We start from the raw sequence: 15819 nt of genomic DNA, 5'->3' as shown, positions 1-15819 counted from the left end.
TGTGTTCCTTACAAAATAAGGCTGTATATGATTAACAGGTTTGATATAAAATACACACATTTACATTATATATATAAAAGATGAACTGATACATATAAATTACAAGTCCTGTTGTCTGACTACAGCACTACTCATTAAAGCACTGCAAGGATTTTCAAAACATTAGTAAACCACACTAGATTAACAGCAATTATTAGTGTTGCACTCAACACCTTCATTATTATTAAATCCAAAATTTAAAAAGCTGGCTGTTAACTATTCCCCACAATAGAGCACAAACTAGTTCTCAATTACAACACTCACCTGGGATGCAGGTGCAGTTGCCAAATTTGCTGAGTAAGCTGGTACCGAGTGGTGGACAGTATGCATGTCGATTTTACCACTGGCATAACCTGTGATAGAAAAATTTTAAAAAATTGAAATCTTACAGCCAAACCATTCTCTCAGTACAGGGTAAAATCATATGCATATGTATAATACATAATCAGTGTTACGTACAAAAGAATCAGCTTTGTAATAAAGGTTTAACTGACAATGTAACTCAACATCTTTTAATCATTAAAAATATATCTTTAATATTGACAGGCAATTTTTCAAAATCTGTTAATATTTACACAGAATTTTTTTAGAATCAAGTGCAATTTAATGTATGTAAAAACAGTATATAAAAATGGAGTGAAATACTTTAGGTTTCACATTAACTGCCAGTCAAAGTATATCATGCTAATAATGTATTCTTGGCCATAATGAAACTTCTCGTAGGGAAGGTGCTCACATTGTGCCTTGTGTAGTACACCTACTGTAGCTGTTTCATTCATTTTAAAATATGTCTCTCGGGTGGCCCCTACACCGGTCTTTTATGACTTGATGGTCTATTTCATCGGCTTTTAATACAGTAATACCTCTAACTTTACAGACTTTCGTACTTACGTGCAATATAATACCTTTTTTTTTTTTGCTAAGAATACGTTTTAAAGACGATACGTATATGTTTCAACAGGTCTCTAAACTGAGTGTTAAGTACTGGTTGTATTAAGATAGAAACCACTTCATGTGCACTGGTACATCTTCAAAATAATCAAGTGTATGTTGTACTATTAGACCTTCGTTGCTCATCAGAAGGCAAAATCCCCAAAGGCATCTCATAACAGTTGAAATGCTATTGTAATCACACAATTGAAGGGTAGAATAGTACCAATTTTCACTTAGTGTACTTAACCAGGCACAAAAATATCTATAATTTTAAGCTTACTAATTATTTATGTACTATATTTTCAAATTCGCACATTTCAAGGAAGACAATGTAATTAATGTAATTGTTGGTGTTCAATCTCAGCATCTACCCCATTATCTGTATAACTTCAGTAAATCTTCACCGTAAGTAAACTGATGCACCATAATTGTACAAAACCCATTTTGACAGGTGGTGGTTCTATGGTGAAAAATTATCAATGGCAAAGCATTTCCAACTTCCCAGAGAGAGAGAGAGACATTTAGTCACAGAAAATGAGAGAATATCTTTTTATTTATTAAGACAAATTATTAAAATCTGTGAGAATAAAAAATGAGAGCAGTTCACAGAAAAAACAAAAATGTGAGCACTTCCAAAGACATTCCCAGGCCAAATATTTAAATTTAGAAAACATGGTAAATGAGAAATAAAACTGGGACCCTCCAGCATCTCCATTTTCATTTTTGAGACCAAATTTCCAGCATTTTCAAGACATATTATGAGCTACAGATGGATTACCTTTAATGTAACACTGTTCACTGCTGACAATTCTCAAAACAGTTGTGAAACATATCTTGAGAAATCAGTGTGGAAATATAATTCACCATAGATGTGACAAAACCCAACACCAAAAGAAATCTTAGCTTGGAAGGGATTAACTATGCAACACTCCTGTAGTTGTAGTACTTATAACATACAAAATTTGATGAGTAAGACTATAAACTTGAATTCAGGCAATCAAGACATCCTACTAAAGCTGGCTAATTTTTAAATTGGGTAATCATGTAATTTGGACTACACTGGCAAATTAGAAAGTAAATAGGTGCCTACTGTTTGTTAGCATCCAATTCTACATGACAGCTTACAAACTTCAATCAATTGTATTTTCTTCAACTACCATAAAATGCCCAACTTCCTTCCTGGACCTGTATCATTCTTAAGATTTATCCTTGGGGATTAAATATAAAGGAAACTGCAGTCACAGGAAAGTTTCAGGAGTTCATAAAAATGAAAGGATTACAACAATAATTACTATTTTAAAGAGGTTAAGTGTGGTTACATATCACAGACGAAGACAATAAAAAATAAAAATTGTTACAGCTGAAAACCGATGGGGGTGGTTTAGCACAGATACTAATTATGTTCATCACATATTTACTCATGCCTCCTTTCAGACTGGCAACTCATCATCATCACCACCACCACCACCACCAATGCATCATAATGCAAAAAGCCCTTGTGAAATTCTGCCAATCATGCTTTCTGGGACATTGCTCACCCCCCCCCAAAAAAAAAAAACTCAAATCCTTTCCAGGCCCCCTTCTCATGACTCTCATCCAAGTAGATCTGAGCCTTCCATTTCTTCCGGGGCCCTTAGGACCCCAAGATGACACTTGTCATATACTAGCTAGCCAAGGCTGTACAAAGTATATGTCCAAGCTGTCTCCATCTCTTTTTATCAGTATCTCATCTACAGTATATATGTGGGACGTCTATAATTTCTCCTTACTCTGTATTATCATTCTTAACTCTATACTCCCATTTGAATCCGAATATTCTCTTTACAACAGCACTCTCAAATCGACAAAACCTATTAGATATTGTTTCCTTGTCAGGCCATGATTCATGTCCAAATAGCAAACAGAGCCTACTAGACTCAAGCATAATCTGTACATAATTTCAACCTAATTGATTTCCAATTCTTACTTAGCTGGTGATAAACTGGTGATTTCACTCATCATTGATTCCACTCCATAAACTCAAGACTCCATAAGCACACTCAGCTTCTGGTACATCAATCAAATTATCTCCCCTTATATCTCTTACAACTTCGTAAGTTCTATCCACTACCTTTGTTCTTCTGATGTTGTTATTGACCCATCCCTCCTTTTGACGCATTTTTCTCGCCTTTTCACTCATGGATATTTCATTAATAATTCTGTGGGCTATGCTAACACAAATGTCATTTCCTGAGTACATGGCTTTTTCAACATCAAAAGACAATCCAAATACTACATATCACCTCTGCTTTTAATCTTTGTTTAGTTTTGTTATCTAGACTTGGACAACTTGCATATTTTACTTTACTGCTTCATCTCTGCCCTGCTATTTCACTGAATTATCACGGCTTGCACTTTTCATTCTTAACCATAAATAAATAAATAATAATTTTTCACTATAATCTATTCTATAGAACCAAACTACAACTTCACCACCTTGCGAAAGTTACAACAAATTTTGATTCCACATGAACACCATTTAACAGTGCAACATAATGTCTTACAGCATAGGAAATACCTTAAAATCAGTAGGTCCAAAGAACAAACAAAACAGCATCAATTCACTGACTGGAAACTTTTCTAAACAACATGTAAACAAACTCTTTCCTCATGTTTGGTGTTACCACCAACTGGGGACCTGGCCCAGCCCTGGGAGCTGATACACATCATATGAGACCACCAATATGGAATAAACTGTACTAGTGTTGTTTGAGCTACAATTACACAGCATATCAGCCTACGATACCGTTTTGCATGGATGCTTCAGTTCCATTTTCTTTTTGTGCAAAATATTTGCTTGAATGCTTTTCCTCCACTTTCTGTATATGGAAACATACCTGTTTGCCTGAATACTTCCCTTCCATTTTAGTGGGGGTAAAAACAGACACAGAAAAAATGACAGTGTTTTGCAAGCTTGCTTCACTTCCACTTACTACCCACGGAAGCACAATTAAAAAAAATAACACCTGGCATTGCATTGCTAAGATGCATCCTTCCCATTCAGTGTATGTGGAACCCTACTGAAAAAATACCTTACTATGCAACTACTGAATGTTGTGCTCAAATGAAAAGGAAAACACTCACCTGTCTGTGATGTATTATGAGTTTGATGATCAAGAGTTGGTGCAACTCCAACACCAGGGCCAGCTGTGGTGGCAGGTACAGGTACAACTGGTACTGGTGCCCCAGTGCCTGTGACAGGCACAGCAATAGGCGTATTAGATTGACTGGGACGCACTCCAAGTTGGGCTAGGCTAGGACCCCTTATGTAGCCTGGGCCTCCACTGACCCCTCCAGGGCCACCTACCCCTTGCCCCCCCTGGGCAATGCCCCCTGCACTGACAATGCCTGACGCTGCCTCACCGCGGCCTCCGGTATCAATGCGCCTCTTCATATCGCACTACATTACACCTGGAAAAACATTTCACAATTACTTAAAACCAATGACACCAGAAACTGAATGGTAACCTAGAAACTACAATACCCATATAAATTAATAGGTGCATTCAAAATGTATTGTTGATTTAACATCAATATTCATGAAATAAACACCACTGCAAAATATAAGCTAATTTTTTTTTTTACAACAATGACAATGTATGGTGTACTTTTTTGACAATATGATACCCCAACCATAGAAATCTAAAATATTGTGAAGTACTCTCTTAGGATAATATCTCCCAGAATAATTACACAAATTGTGAAGTATTCTCTTAGGATAACATCTCCCAGAATAATTAAACAAACTGCTCTTGCAAAGAAAATGACACTTGTGCCTGCCAGCAACTGTAACTTGACAATGAGAACCCCTGATGTGGATGAACAGATTTACAATAGCCAAAAAAATGAATGGTATGGCTTTACTAAAATTACCATTGTATATAACATGTCTTCATTAACTTCATTACCTCTCTATCTTTATATGATTTTTGCTAGTGCTGTAGTAAAGTTAGAATTTAATACAATGCCAAGAACTTAACAACAGGGCAGTTTAGGATCAGCATTCCAAACTGTTAACAATGCATGTAGTGGCAGCCCAATACAATTTTAATTAATCAATGAGTAATAATGGTTTTGCTTCATATCCCACTGACTGCATCACTGATCTGTTTCATATTTGTCGGATTAGCAACCACTTCCTTTTGCATTACGAAGCAAACAAGGCAATATCAGTATCATCTCCTAAGTGACCCATCTTGGGGTATTACAATCATGATATAAAAGAGTGACCCATCTTGGGGTATTACAATCATGATATAAAAGTCTAACTTTCTTATGCTTATCAACTAAAATCATTCCTGTAAGCACTCTGTATGGAATCCTAAAGTCAGTTCCATACCATCAAATGGCATTGGGAACTTCTCTTGTAGACAAAAAAAATATACTGGGTGGCGGAATTGTTGTACTTTTAATTACTTGCACTTTTAATTACTGTACTCATGCAGGGGCACAAACACCCAAGCCACAAAAGACTAAGAAACACTACAAATGAAATGTGAGACGACTAAGAAACATGAAAACCACTGCGGCTGTGAACACAATGGACAAGGGTAAGATGTCCTAGGTCACACGACCACAAGATAGCTTTAGAGTTCCTTTTACAGGGATGAATCAGTAACAGCCAATGTGCGCCAAGTACGAGGATTACAAGTATGAAGTATATATGTTGGAACAAGTTTTGTGTGAGTTGGAGCACATTCGGTTGTGCTTAATTATGCAAATTACAAATTAAATTTGGTTACACAGAAACCCACTGCCTTAATTCAGGCTGTATACCGAAATTTGGTTAATACAGTAAGATCAAGTTGATACAGCATGTATTTCCAGATTGGGGTATGGCTAAAGTCATAAGCAAATAACATTTCTTACTCAAAATTCAAAGTGCGCCATTCCCACTAAGCACCTAAGGTTTGTTTCAGCCTTTCAGTAATGGACACAGAAGCCATTGCCACCTGGCATCATTGGTGGTAGCCCATCCAATGGTAAGGTACGGCCAGCCCCGGTTTCGCGGGGGTTAGGGACCACAACCAACTGCGAAAAGCGAAAATCCGCAGTAAGTTGTTATCCCCCCTCTATAAAAATGCTTATAACTGCCTATTTTAATAGATTAAACACCAAAAATACTTTAAACTATCATCCTAAAACACTCTAATATCATTTCAAAAAGTCATCTTATAACATTACCCTTAAAAATATGTGGCTTACATCTACGTGCGAAAATATGTGGCTTACATCTGTGTGTGAAAACTAATCAAGCTCCCCTATATTCAGGCACAGCCATTTTCTCTTATATAATATTTAAAAAATTCCCATTTTCTTTTTAAAGCTGATAGGGGAAACATTGGGAATTCACAGGCAGAGTTAAGTACTGTACCTAATTATTCATAAATACTGTATGCATTAAAAAAATACCAAACTATAAATGCAATCAACAGTGATAAAATATTCCATTGTGTACTGTTGTGTTAATCATACCGAGATTCAACTAAAAAAAAAAAAAAAAAAAAACAGTACAGCGTGAACTTCTTGGAGTTGAGAGAGAGAGAGAGAGAGAGAGAGAGAGAGAACCGAATCAGGAAACAGCCGCTTTGTGATTTTGAGGGATTTTACTGAGAGAGAGAGAGAGAGAGAGAGAGAGAGAGAGAGAGAGAGAGAGAGAGAGAGAGAGAGAGAGAGAGAGTTTCCATCGGTAAAACGAATCAGGAAACAGCCGCTTTGTGATTTTGAGGGATTTTACTTCAATATAAAGTATGTTAGCTTACCTCTGTATACCCATTTTACTTTTAGGTGCAAAATTAAAGATAATAATTCCATTAATACATACTTTTTTTTTTAACTAAAAAAAATTACTTTCCTAATTCTTTCAGTTGTAGGCTTAATCACCTGATTCCGAGAACGTAAACATTACAAATGTCAGGATGATCTTTTTCTTATATACATACAGTACAGCATTATGATGATAAGAGATCAATATAATAATACAGTATAAATTGACTCTGTAAGTGAAATGTTTTCTTGATATTTTGCTGTGTTTACACTGTCTGAAAATTAGTAAATCATTGTAACGTACATACGTATGAACTCAACTCATTTCTATGCATTGTGAACTTCTTGGAGTTTTAGTTTCATATTTTTTATGTTTATGATACAGTAATTCATATGTCCATTACACACACACTGAGAGAGAGAGAGAATGTTTACATTGTTAAACAGAATCAGGATTCAGCTGTTTTGTGATTTTACTTTACTATAAAATGTTATACTTTACCTCTGCATACCCATTTTACTTTTATGTACAAAATTAAAAATAATTCCATTAACAAATTCATTTCTTTTACGACTAAAAATTTTTTCCCCTAATTCTTTCATTGGTAGGCTCAATCAGCTGATTCTGAGAATGTAAACATTACAATTGGCTAGGTGATGGATTTTTTTATATACTTATTACAATGACAATAGACCAATACAATACAATTTTTTCATAAACATTTTATTTAGTCACAAACACAACAAGAAAATACAGTAATTAACGAACATTGCTCTATGAAAAAATTCTTGAATTAGTGAATTTTCCAATACTTATTTGGATTTACATTCCACAGTAAAATCAGCAACTAACTGAACCCGCAAATGCTGAAACACATTGTAGTGTGGGTCCACTGCAATACAATTTCAACAATCATGAAACCAATGACAGTAGCAAAATATATTACTGCCTAGCATTCCCTGATTGTCATCAAACCAAGAAGTGACCAAACCTGAATTTGATGGAGGGCTTACATTGTTCATACAATTCATTATTGCTCCATTAGTTAAAAGGTAGAGTAGCAATTTCTACTTAAGCTGTAACAACTATCATGAAGTAAAATATCCTCATACAAAAGTCCCTAAGATAAAACTAGCTTTCTCGATCCAGCTCCACAAGTCTTAAATCTTGAACTTAGGCGATAAAGCCAAGCACTACAGCCATTTGAGACTTTGAAAAGAGGAAACTGGAGTGGTGGACAACATGATGTGAGATCAAGAAAATGACATAAGGCATGAAGATATAAAGGTGAACTAGGGGGAAAACCCAAAAACTGCACTTAGAAGTAATAGCTCAGAGGGTGTACAAGATGCAATAAAGGAAGCAAGAATGGAGAAAGCTAAAATGGGGGTGCAGCTAGATGCTGAGACGACACTCAAACACCCTTTAATAATGCCTGGAGTACTCCATGTGAAGTGCAAATGGAACTCACTCCACTCAGAGGCTCCTAAATATTTGGTATCCAAAAACATCTGCACCCAACTACAAAGAAAGAGCACGAGATGATATGGTTGGTCACTGCAAATGGGAAATCAGGCTTGGGGTAGGACAAAACCACCAAACATTTATTTGCCATACAATGGCAATTTCCAGAGAGCCAATTGCAATACTGTGATTAGGCATTGGCTTCAAAACTCGTCACATTTGTACTCAATGCATTTTGAGAGAGAGAGAGAGAGAGAGAGAAAAAAGCTCAGTACTTGTAATTGCATGGCATTCAACGTGTCTTGGGGCACTGTATAAAAATGTTTGCTTCAAGAAAACATGATGCATTAAGTCTTTCACGCCTAACAGAGTTCAAACGATGGTCACAAAATAGTTCTCACTCAGTGCAGAATCCTTCACGATCCCCTCTAACCTTTCTGGGCTATTTTCGTGCATACAGTACGCCATGGCTCTTGGGCGAGTTTCATTTTTGGTAGTATTATAGCTAGGTCTACTATGCTTGTTACATTTTCAGTTAATTCTCTTAATAATGCACATTACATTTGTTAAGTGTTTTACTACTTAATAGGTCTTAAAAGTTAACATTTGGTGGATTAAATGCAAATTGTCATACATTTAAACCAGACTTACCAAACTTATAGCTTGACTAATATAATTATTATTTCTTATAATTACAAAACACATAATGGTCACACACACCACTGGCATAAACAGCAGCAAGCACTGCCATAAACAACTAGCACATGTTACTAAAGGGGTCAAAACTGTGACAAAACAGGTCTTAAACATTTTAGGATGTAGGAAAATTGTTGTTTATCTGGATATATGTAACATAGTTGGTGATTAGTGTTTCCACGGCCATGATCTATGAAAAAGGCACAATTGTTGCAAGCCTATCTTTTGAAAACCAAACCTGGAACGAGTGCTGAATTAGTGAAGTGTCTAAAGCCAGCTACAGCTGGTTTGATAACTTTCAAAAAGATTTTCTGGAGTGGTCGGGCACGAATTTATCATTTTATATTGTTCCAAATGGGAAAAATTCGTTTGGTACTCGTCGTACGTTCTGGAATCAATTAACGAGTACCTAGCTGGTTGAAAAGCAAGAGGAACATTCACAGATGGAGTACAGTCAAGGATTTACTCACAATTGACAGGCAAAGGAAAAGCGACTGATTTAGTCAAGCCGATCTACCTCACCACTATCACTAACATCAAGCTTCCTAAGTTGTGACAACGGATTCTCCAAGCCAAAATTTTTCCCCCTTCACGTCACCGACAAGCAGACTAACAGGTTACCCCCCAAAAATATAAATTTATATTACAATATCTACACATTCCCAGTGTTCTGTCAACAGCCACATTAAGAATTTTGGTACGCGACTGTTCCACCAGAGAGAGAGAGAGAGAGAGAGAGAGAGAGAGAGAGAGAGAGAGAGAGAGAGAGAGAGAGTCCCGGGGGTTCCCTCACAGTAAAAGCGTCTAGCGGTCAGCTGCCGCAGTCACTGGCCAGATGCAGTCTGCAATACCATCACAACGCTAAGAAAATAGACACTGCGTTCTCCAAAAGGTTTCCTTGAATTCGGGCTTAGCGATTAAACGGAATGGTCCTGGAGCGGTAAGTATTGAAAATAAATATCGAACTCGGAAAAACCCATCACCTCCAAGGGCAATAGGGGTTCCTTTAACACTCCTTGTCTGCACCGCCCCATCTGTGTGCTAGAAGGAAGAAGGACGGAGAATTCAAGGGCGGTCTTTGCAATTCTGCCTGCAGATATACACAGCCCGCTGTTAAGACGTTCAGCGTAAGGGATGAAATTTTAATCTGTGATTTTTCTATAACACTCGATAGACACTCACAATTCACCCTCAACCGCATTAATAATTGTCAGAGCCTTAGTAGTTTTACACAATCCCAAAAATACACGGTGAGCATCAATACCACTGCATTTCTAGTGTCAAAAAACAAGTGCACCGATACGAAACCTGGACGAAGGTTATGGAAAACGTTGGTTTGGGGTTTTCGGGAGGAGGAGAGGGAGGACGATTTTGGGGGCTATGTCGTCAAAGACAGAGGCAGTGGCGCGCTCTCGTCCCAAGCTGCTCTCACTAACCCCCACCCGCTAAACTCCTCTCCGCCATCACAACAATAATGTGCATCGTCCCCAGCCCTTCTCTTGCACCCCCACATGCCGCAACTCTCCTCCCAAGCTCTTCTCTACAAACCTAAGATACCAACTACTGTCGTGGATATATCTGCACCTTTAATAAGTTTGAAAGTTCATATATCTCACAAAAGGAACTAGTTACTTAAATTTTCAAAAAACTCAAAAAGAAATGGCTGTGCAGAAGAAATCTCAAGATAAAAAAAAAATACAAAATAAATGATGTTCGGCAACTCTTGAAGCACCCAAGAAGGCAGTCAGCGGCACGACTCAACCTGCCAGATCAGAGCAGACAGTGGGTTGTAGGGGTTGGCTGTCAAACTGTTCCTTTTAAATGCTACCGCAATAACTCACTCACGGCCAATCGTGAAGTGAAATTCAAATACAGTGCGGACTTGTTCAAGAAACCATATAGTGCAAACTGATAACTGTTTTGAACTGCCAGTGGTAACGAAGTGGTATACGAAAACAATGATGGAGGAGTGTGCGTTGAGGTTCGATGAGGTGAGTGGTTGCGCTGCCAGACCGTCTGATAATGGTGGCAAAGGCGGGTGATAGCTAACTTAACCCCGTTAATACCACATCACTACCACAATAACCTGAGGTAGAAGGCTCCTTCTTTTGTTCTACCTCTAAAGTAATTTTCAATTAATGGCTGCTTCTTCATGTCCCCTAAGGGCCATTCCCCCTTGCCGTTTAACTAGTGAAGAGCAGCCTCGAAAAAAAAACCGGTGTTGAAGATATCCCGAAAAATATATTTTAAAACCCAACTTTGGCTAGGGCAAGGACTAGCGTTTCGTGGAAACCTCACAAATTTTCGAACTGTTCGTGCCACTCACACACATGATGTTTCCGATGTCGGGAGTCCGGAAACATCGCCATTTGACCTCGTGCATCCACATCATCTCTACTTATCGATCGGTTACTCGGACACTGTATGTTAACAAAGCACTTCAGCACAACATACAAAACCCACCTACACATATGTGCTGCACAGAACCAAGCCGGCTTCAAATCCCTTCTATGTTCAAACGCATACCTACATGATGAGACGTTTGCTTTATTGCCAACCTAAAATGACGCATTTTTTTATGATTTTCAGTTAAACCTGCCATACTTAAGATGAATAAATGTCACCTAGTATCCGGACACAATTTTTCCTAGTACCTCTCATATTTCTATTAATCTAAATAATTCTCATCCCTAAGAAAACCACATCGATTTTGGCACTGCCCACATAAAGACGCATCGAGTCAAGCAAATATATCTACCATCAGCTTTGACATTCCCTCTTGTAAAATTGTCCAACAAATTAACATACTATTTTGGCATCCTACTAAATTTTATATAATAGTTACTCAAGCTATACATGACCATAAGATCTGAAAAAAAGCCAGTGCGTTCATGGGCTTTGCTGGTGCAGTCAACACAAGGCTTTCAGACGAGGGGGGTGGGGTCTCAGGGGCGGCTTGGCAACACCCCCTAAAACTTGTAGGGGTTTCGCCAAGGTGACCACTTGGCTTGCCTGCTGTACTGTTGCTTATTCTCATCATGTTTCTCCTTCAATATCATTCAACAGGGCTTACAATTTCCCGTTTTTTTTTCCTTTTCTAAAGCCAACAACGACCACCGCTTTTCTCAATAAGATTAATAAAAACTTGTTCGATTTGTTTTAAGAGCTGGAGTCAGCGAATAAGTGTGAAATTCACTAATGAGTCCTCGTTTCCATTCTATAAGCCGTACTAGACTAAACCGAAAAAAATTAAATATCTAACCTCTAACCTTCTAGTGGACTGAAAAGAGTAGCAACTGGTTACACGGTAGATCATACTTCAAAACTGTTTGGCGTTTCCTCCCGTTACAGTATTAACACTACCTAAAATTATCATTAAGTTTTTCTTGTTCAAAAAATATATTTAATTACAAACTTCAATCACGCATGCCTGTCTTTGGAAAAGAAAAAAAAAGTTGACGTGGGGGCATGGAAAAGAGTTCAAAAGTTTGCCAGTGGTTAGCCGGATCCAACATTTCTAAGGTGAGCCATACATTTCAACTTCACTACGCAGGCCATTCACCATGGTTTCCTTGTATCACATCCTGGAGTTAGAAACTACTGTGAATTGAATAATTCACCTTTAAATTCGCTCCTTTCGGCAACGTTTCAGTAACTTACGACTGATGAAAGACAGCTAAACCTCAATATTTCATTATCTTTAAAACTATTGTGAAATACGGGTTCGTTAAGGATATGGTTAAATGCCACCTTTAAAGAAAGGCGATTACCTGGTTATATCTACAACCCATTTCTGGTTAAGCGACAAAAAGAAAACAAAATTATCGAGGCAGAGCCTACAGTAAGAGGAGATTAGGGATCAACTCGTCGGAACGTTGTACATTTGCCAATGGAGTTCTCAACGTTCAATAATTAGTTAGATTTAAAACCGCAGTTGAAAGCTTCCCACCGTACTACGTTCTTCATTCCCCTTCGTAACAAAGACTACCTTACTATACAGTTCCGAAAGGAAAAACGCTAACTAATATTACTTAGTGAAAGGCATCCAAAGACCAACCATACCTGCGACACCAACTAATTCACGCCGACTCCCACCACAAGAAATACTTTGCAACAGGGGTGAAGAAACAACAACGCAAAGTTCCTGAAAATGGTGGAATAGAGAAGGTGCAATGTTCATCAAGGTCAGATTATTTCCCAAGTTATTTTCTCAGGCGGAGGAAACATAAGATCTCTACAGACGCAGGCTCACCGTAGCACCTAAAAGTGTGGCAATCAAGGCTATAAGGCTCGCGTTGGAAGAGGGGGAGGGTGAAAATAAGTGAGAGGGGGGGAAGGGCGGCAGCAGGAGTGGATGAAAGGGAGTCCACGGATAAGTAGGTACAGTCGTCGGAAGGGGGAGGGGCCAGGGCCTCCGTAAGAGGGTAGGCGGGGATGCACACAAGCGAAGGTGAAATTTACTACGCCGTACACGCTAATACACACCACCAAGCCGCATCTCCTTTTACTACAAAGAACACATCCGCCCCTCCTTTTCAATAACTCCTATGTTACAAAGCGCTTGCATCGATCACGTAGAGCAGTTATGCGCTCAAACGGATTGAGTCTCAAGCTTTATACGACAGACGGTGGCTGAGAACTTCGATAATATTACGCGGCTTAGGTTTCTATCATGAACGCTGCAGGTTCTGAATGCAATGATGGCGCACATGACTACTGCAGTGGAGGTTTACGCCATGTAATTACGCACTTCTACAGCGAGATTCACTCGTTGGCCAGAGGTGAACTGAACGGAAATGTGTTTCTACGACCTAGCGGTATCCTTTAAACATTCTGAGGTTTAGAGAATTTATTAAAGCGCTGCTGTGAACCAACGATTAGCTCTCCACGGTCAGCAAGGAAGTGCAGGAATAGCGGTTTGCTACTATCACCCAGGTGATGGTAACCAGACCCCCCCCTCCCTTCCCGTCGCGGGTTGCTATGACAACCACGCAGCCACCTAATAATAACAATGATTTGATTACTTGCTTTCCCGCTCTCCCTCCAACTCGCTGTAGGGGCTAAACGCCTTCATTAGCATGAAACTGGTGTGACAAAAGTATATATTAACAAAATGAGAGGAGAAGCGCCAACACCCCCTTTCTCTCTCAAAAGCAACTTCACAAAACTGCAGCATTTAAGCTTTACAAAATTACCATAGTGATTGAAAACAGATAAATGATCCACGCGAATTTAGCTGCCAGATTGTATACCACAAGACTTTAATCTATAAAGATACAATGAATTAGATGTGAGACATTGAACAAGAAATTTCAAAGCTCTCTAGCAATTATATGACATGAGGTCTGGATGTGCAGGTGTCAAACCAGAGCACAGGTGTGAATAATCAACTAGTCGTGGCGAATGTCTTGGTTGCAAAGGTCAAAATGGAATTTAAAATCTAAGATTCATGGGAACTACAACTATTAGTGATTTCCATGTTTCCAGATTTTAGATTTCCTGTTTGCTGAAAGCTCTCAGATGTGCCCTTGATAAGAAGCCTTCCTTCCTACAACTTACACAGGAGGCACAGTCACCTCATGACATTTTGAGTTATACTGGACGTCTGATACATAATTGCAGTAAACTTACTGTATAACGTAAAAACCTCTGTGGAATGGAGAGAGCAAAAGAAAACGAAAGCCAACGGGCACAGTGGGGGAAACATACACATGCACACTGGCAATCAAGTGCCTTGAATGACGATACACATTGCTATCGTTCTAGCCAAATTCTTTACCCCTGTACTACTTGCCCCCTTCCCTTCGAAATTTCAGTAGCTTCACCACTTCCACCAACATATCAGTCATACAATTAAATAACTTCATTAGTTTTAATGGCTTCAATAGAGTGCAATACTGACACTTAGAATCTGATACATATGACAGGCCTCCTGTCCTTCATGAACACAAAACCTTAGTAACTGCACCAAAGATTCTCAATTGTATGAGCCTGCCCTGGGGCTTACGTAACTCTCGCCGACTATTATCATTGGACTGGGGAAAAGAGCCAGGTGGGTTGACGTGAGGAAGGGGGTGGTGAGCCGTCGCTTAAAATACAACCATGGAGTGCCACAGGAATAGCGTTACTAAAGGCAAAAGGCATTTGACACTGACGCTACATCTTCCTCCAACGTCTTGCTGGACACCCTGGGGGATGGGGATAGCGCCACCGGAATCTCAAGCTTGATCCTGAAATGTCACCCCCCCCTCCCCACTTTAAGCCAGGAAGAAAAGCCACATACACCCGAGACGGTAAACAACAATTCGCTCCCGGAATATTTCTGCATCTCTATTTTTACCCGGCCTGCCCTAACATTACTACTAATCGGCCCTTGCAGCCAACAGCTCTCAACATACGTACGCTTTCATCAAACAAGCTGCATACTCTGATTGCTTTCGTGAGTGTTGGACGGAACAGGTTAATGGGGGGGGGGGTATACCGATCGGCCTAATTTTAAGTGGCATCACTGCAAAGCCGGGAAGGTGCTTCCCAACGTGACTTCCGGCCAGTGCGATTTACAAGAGCGAAATCTTTCCTTGCAAACATCACTACACCGAATCTTGCTATTCTTTTCGCTGCTCATGACAACAACGTCCCGTGCCATGACCACAAGCAAGGATGCAGAGCGTTCACAATTCTCAAGGCCAAAGAAATGTCATACTGCATTTAAATGTCATTACATTTACAAACTGCGAAGACTACCCTTAGCCCGAGTCAAGCAGCCAACAAACTTGATGGCACGCGTCAACTGCGCAGCATTTCGTGATTCACAAAACATTTACAATAAAAACCACGAGAAAGGGGAAAAAACATAAATGGGCGTTTTATTGCTAAAGCAC

At 39.0% G+C, this 15819-nt stretch overlaps 1 protein-coding gene across 17 annotated transcripts in view; it reads right to left on the bottom strand.

Moving 5' to 3' along the window:
* Sin3A (SIN3 transcription regulator family member A) overlaps window positions 1-15819 on the bottom strand; it is a 92645-nt gene that overhangs the window by 56183 nt on the left and 20643 nt on the right. For 12 of the 17 annotated variants that reach the window (XM_067108693.1, XM_067108687.1, XM_067108690.1 and 9 more), the window contains exons 2-3: window positions 4096-4422; window positions 304-392 (exon numbers count right to left, since the gene is read on the bottom strand). In XM_067108693.1, coding sequence (XP_066964794.1) covers window positions 304-392; window positions 4096-4405 — 399 coding nt within the window. In that variant the 5' untranslated portion in view covers window positions 4406-4422. Of the gene's footprint in view, window positions 1-303; window positions 393-4095; window positions 4423-10246; window positions 10407-15819 lie in introns of those variants that run through there. The other 5 variants (XM_067108695.1, XM_067108698.1, XM_067108689.1 and 2 more) reach the window with 4 other exon arrangements.

The sequence above is a fragment of the Macrobrachium rosenbergii genome, chromosome 9, assembly GCF_040412425.1.
Source record: "Macrobrachium rosenbergii isolate ZJJX-2024 chromosome 9, ASM4041242v1, whole genome shotgun sequence".
NCBI lineage: Eukaryota > Metazoa > Arthropoda > Malacostraca > Decapoda > Palaemonidae > Macrobrachium > Macrobrachium rosenbergii.
The sequence above is the reverse complement of the archived record's forward strand: the minus strand, read 5'-3'. Positions and strand labels throughout refer to the sequence as shown.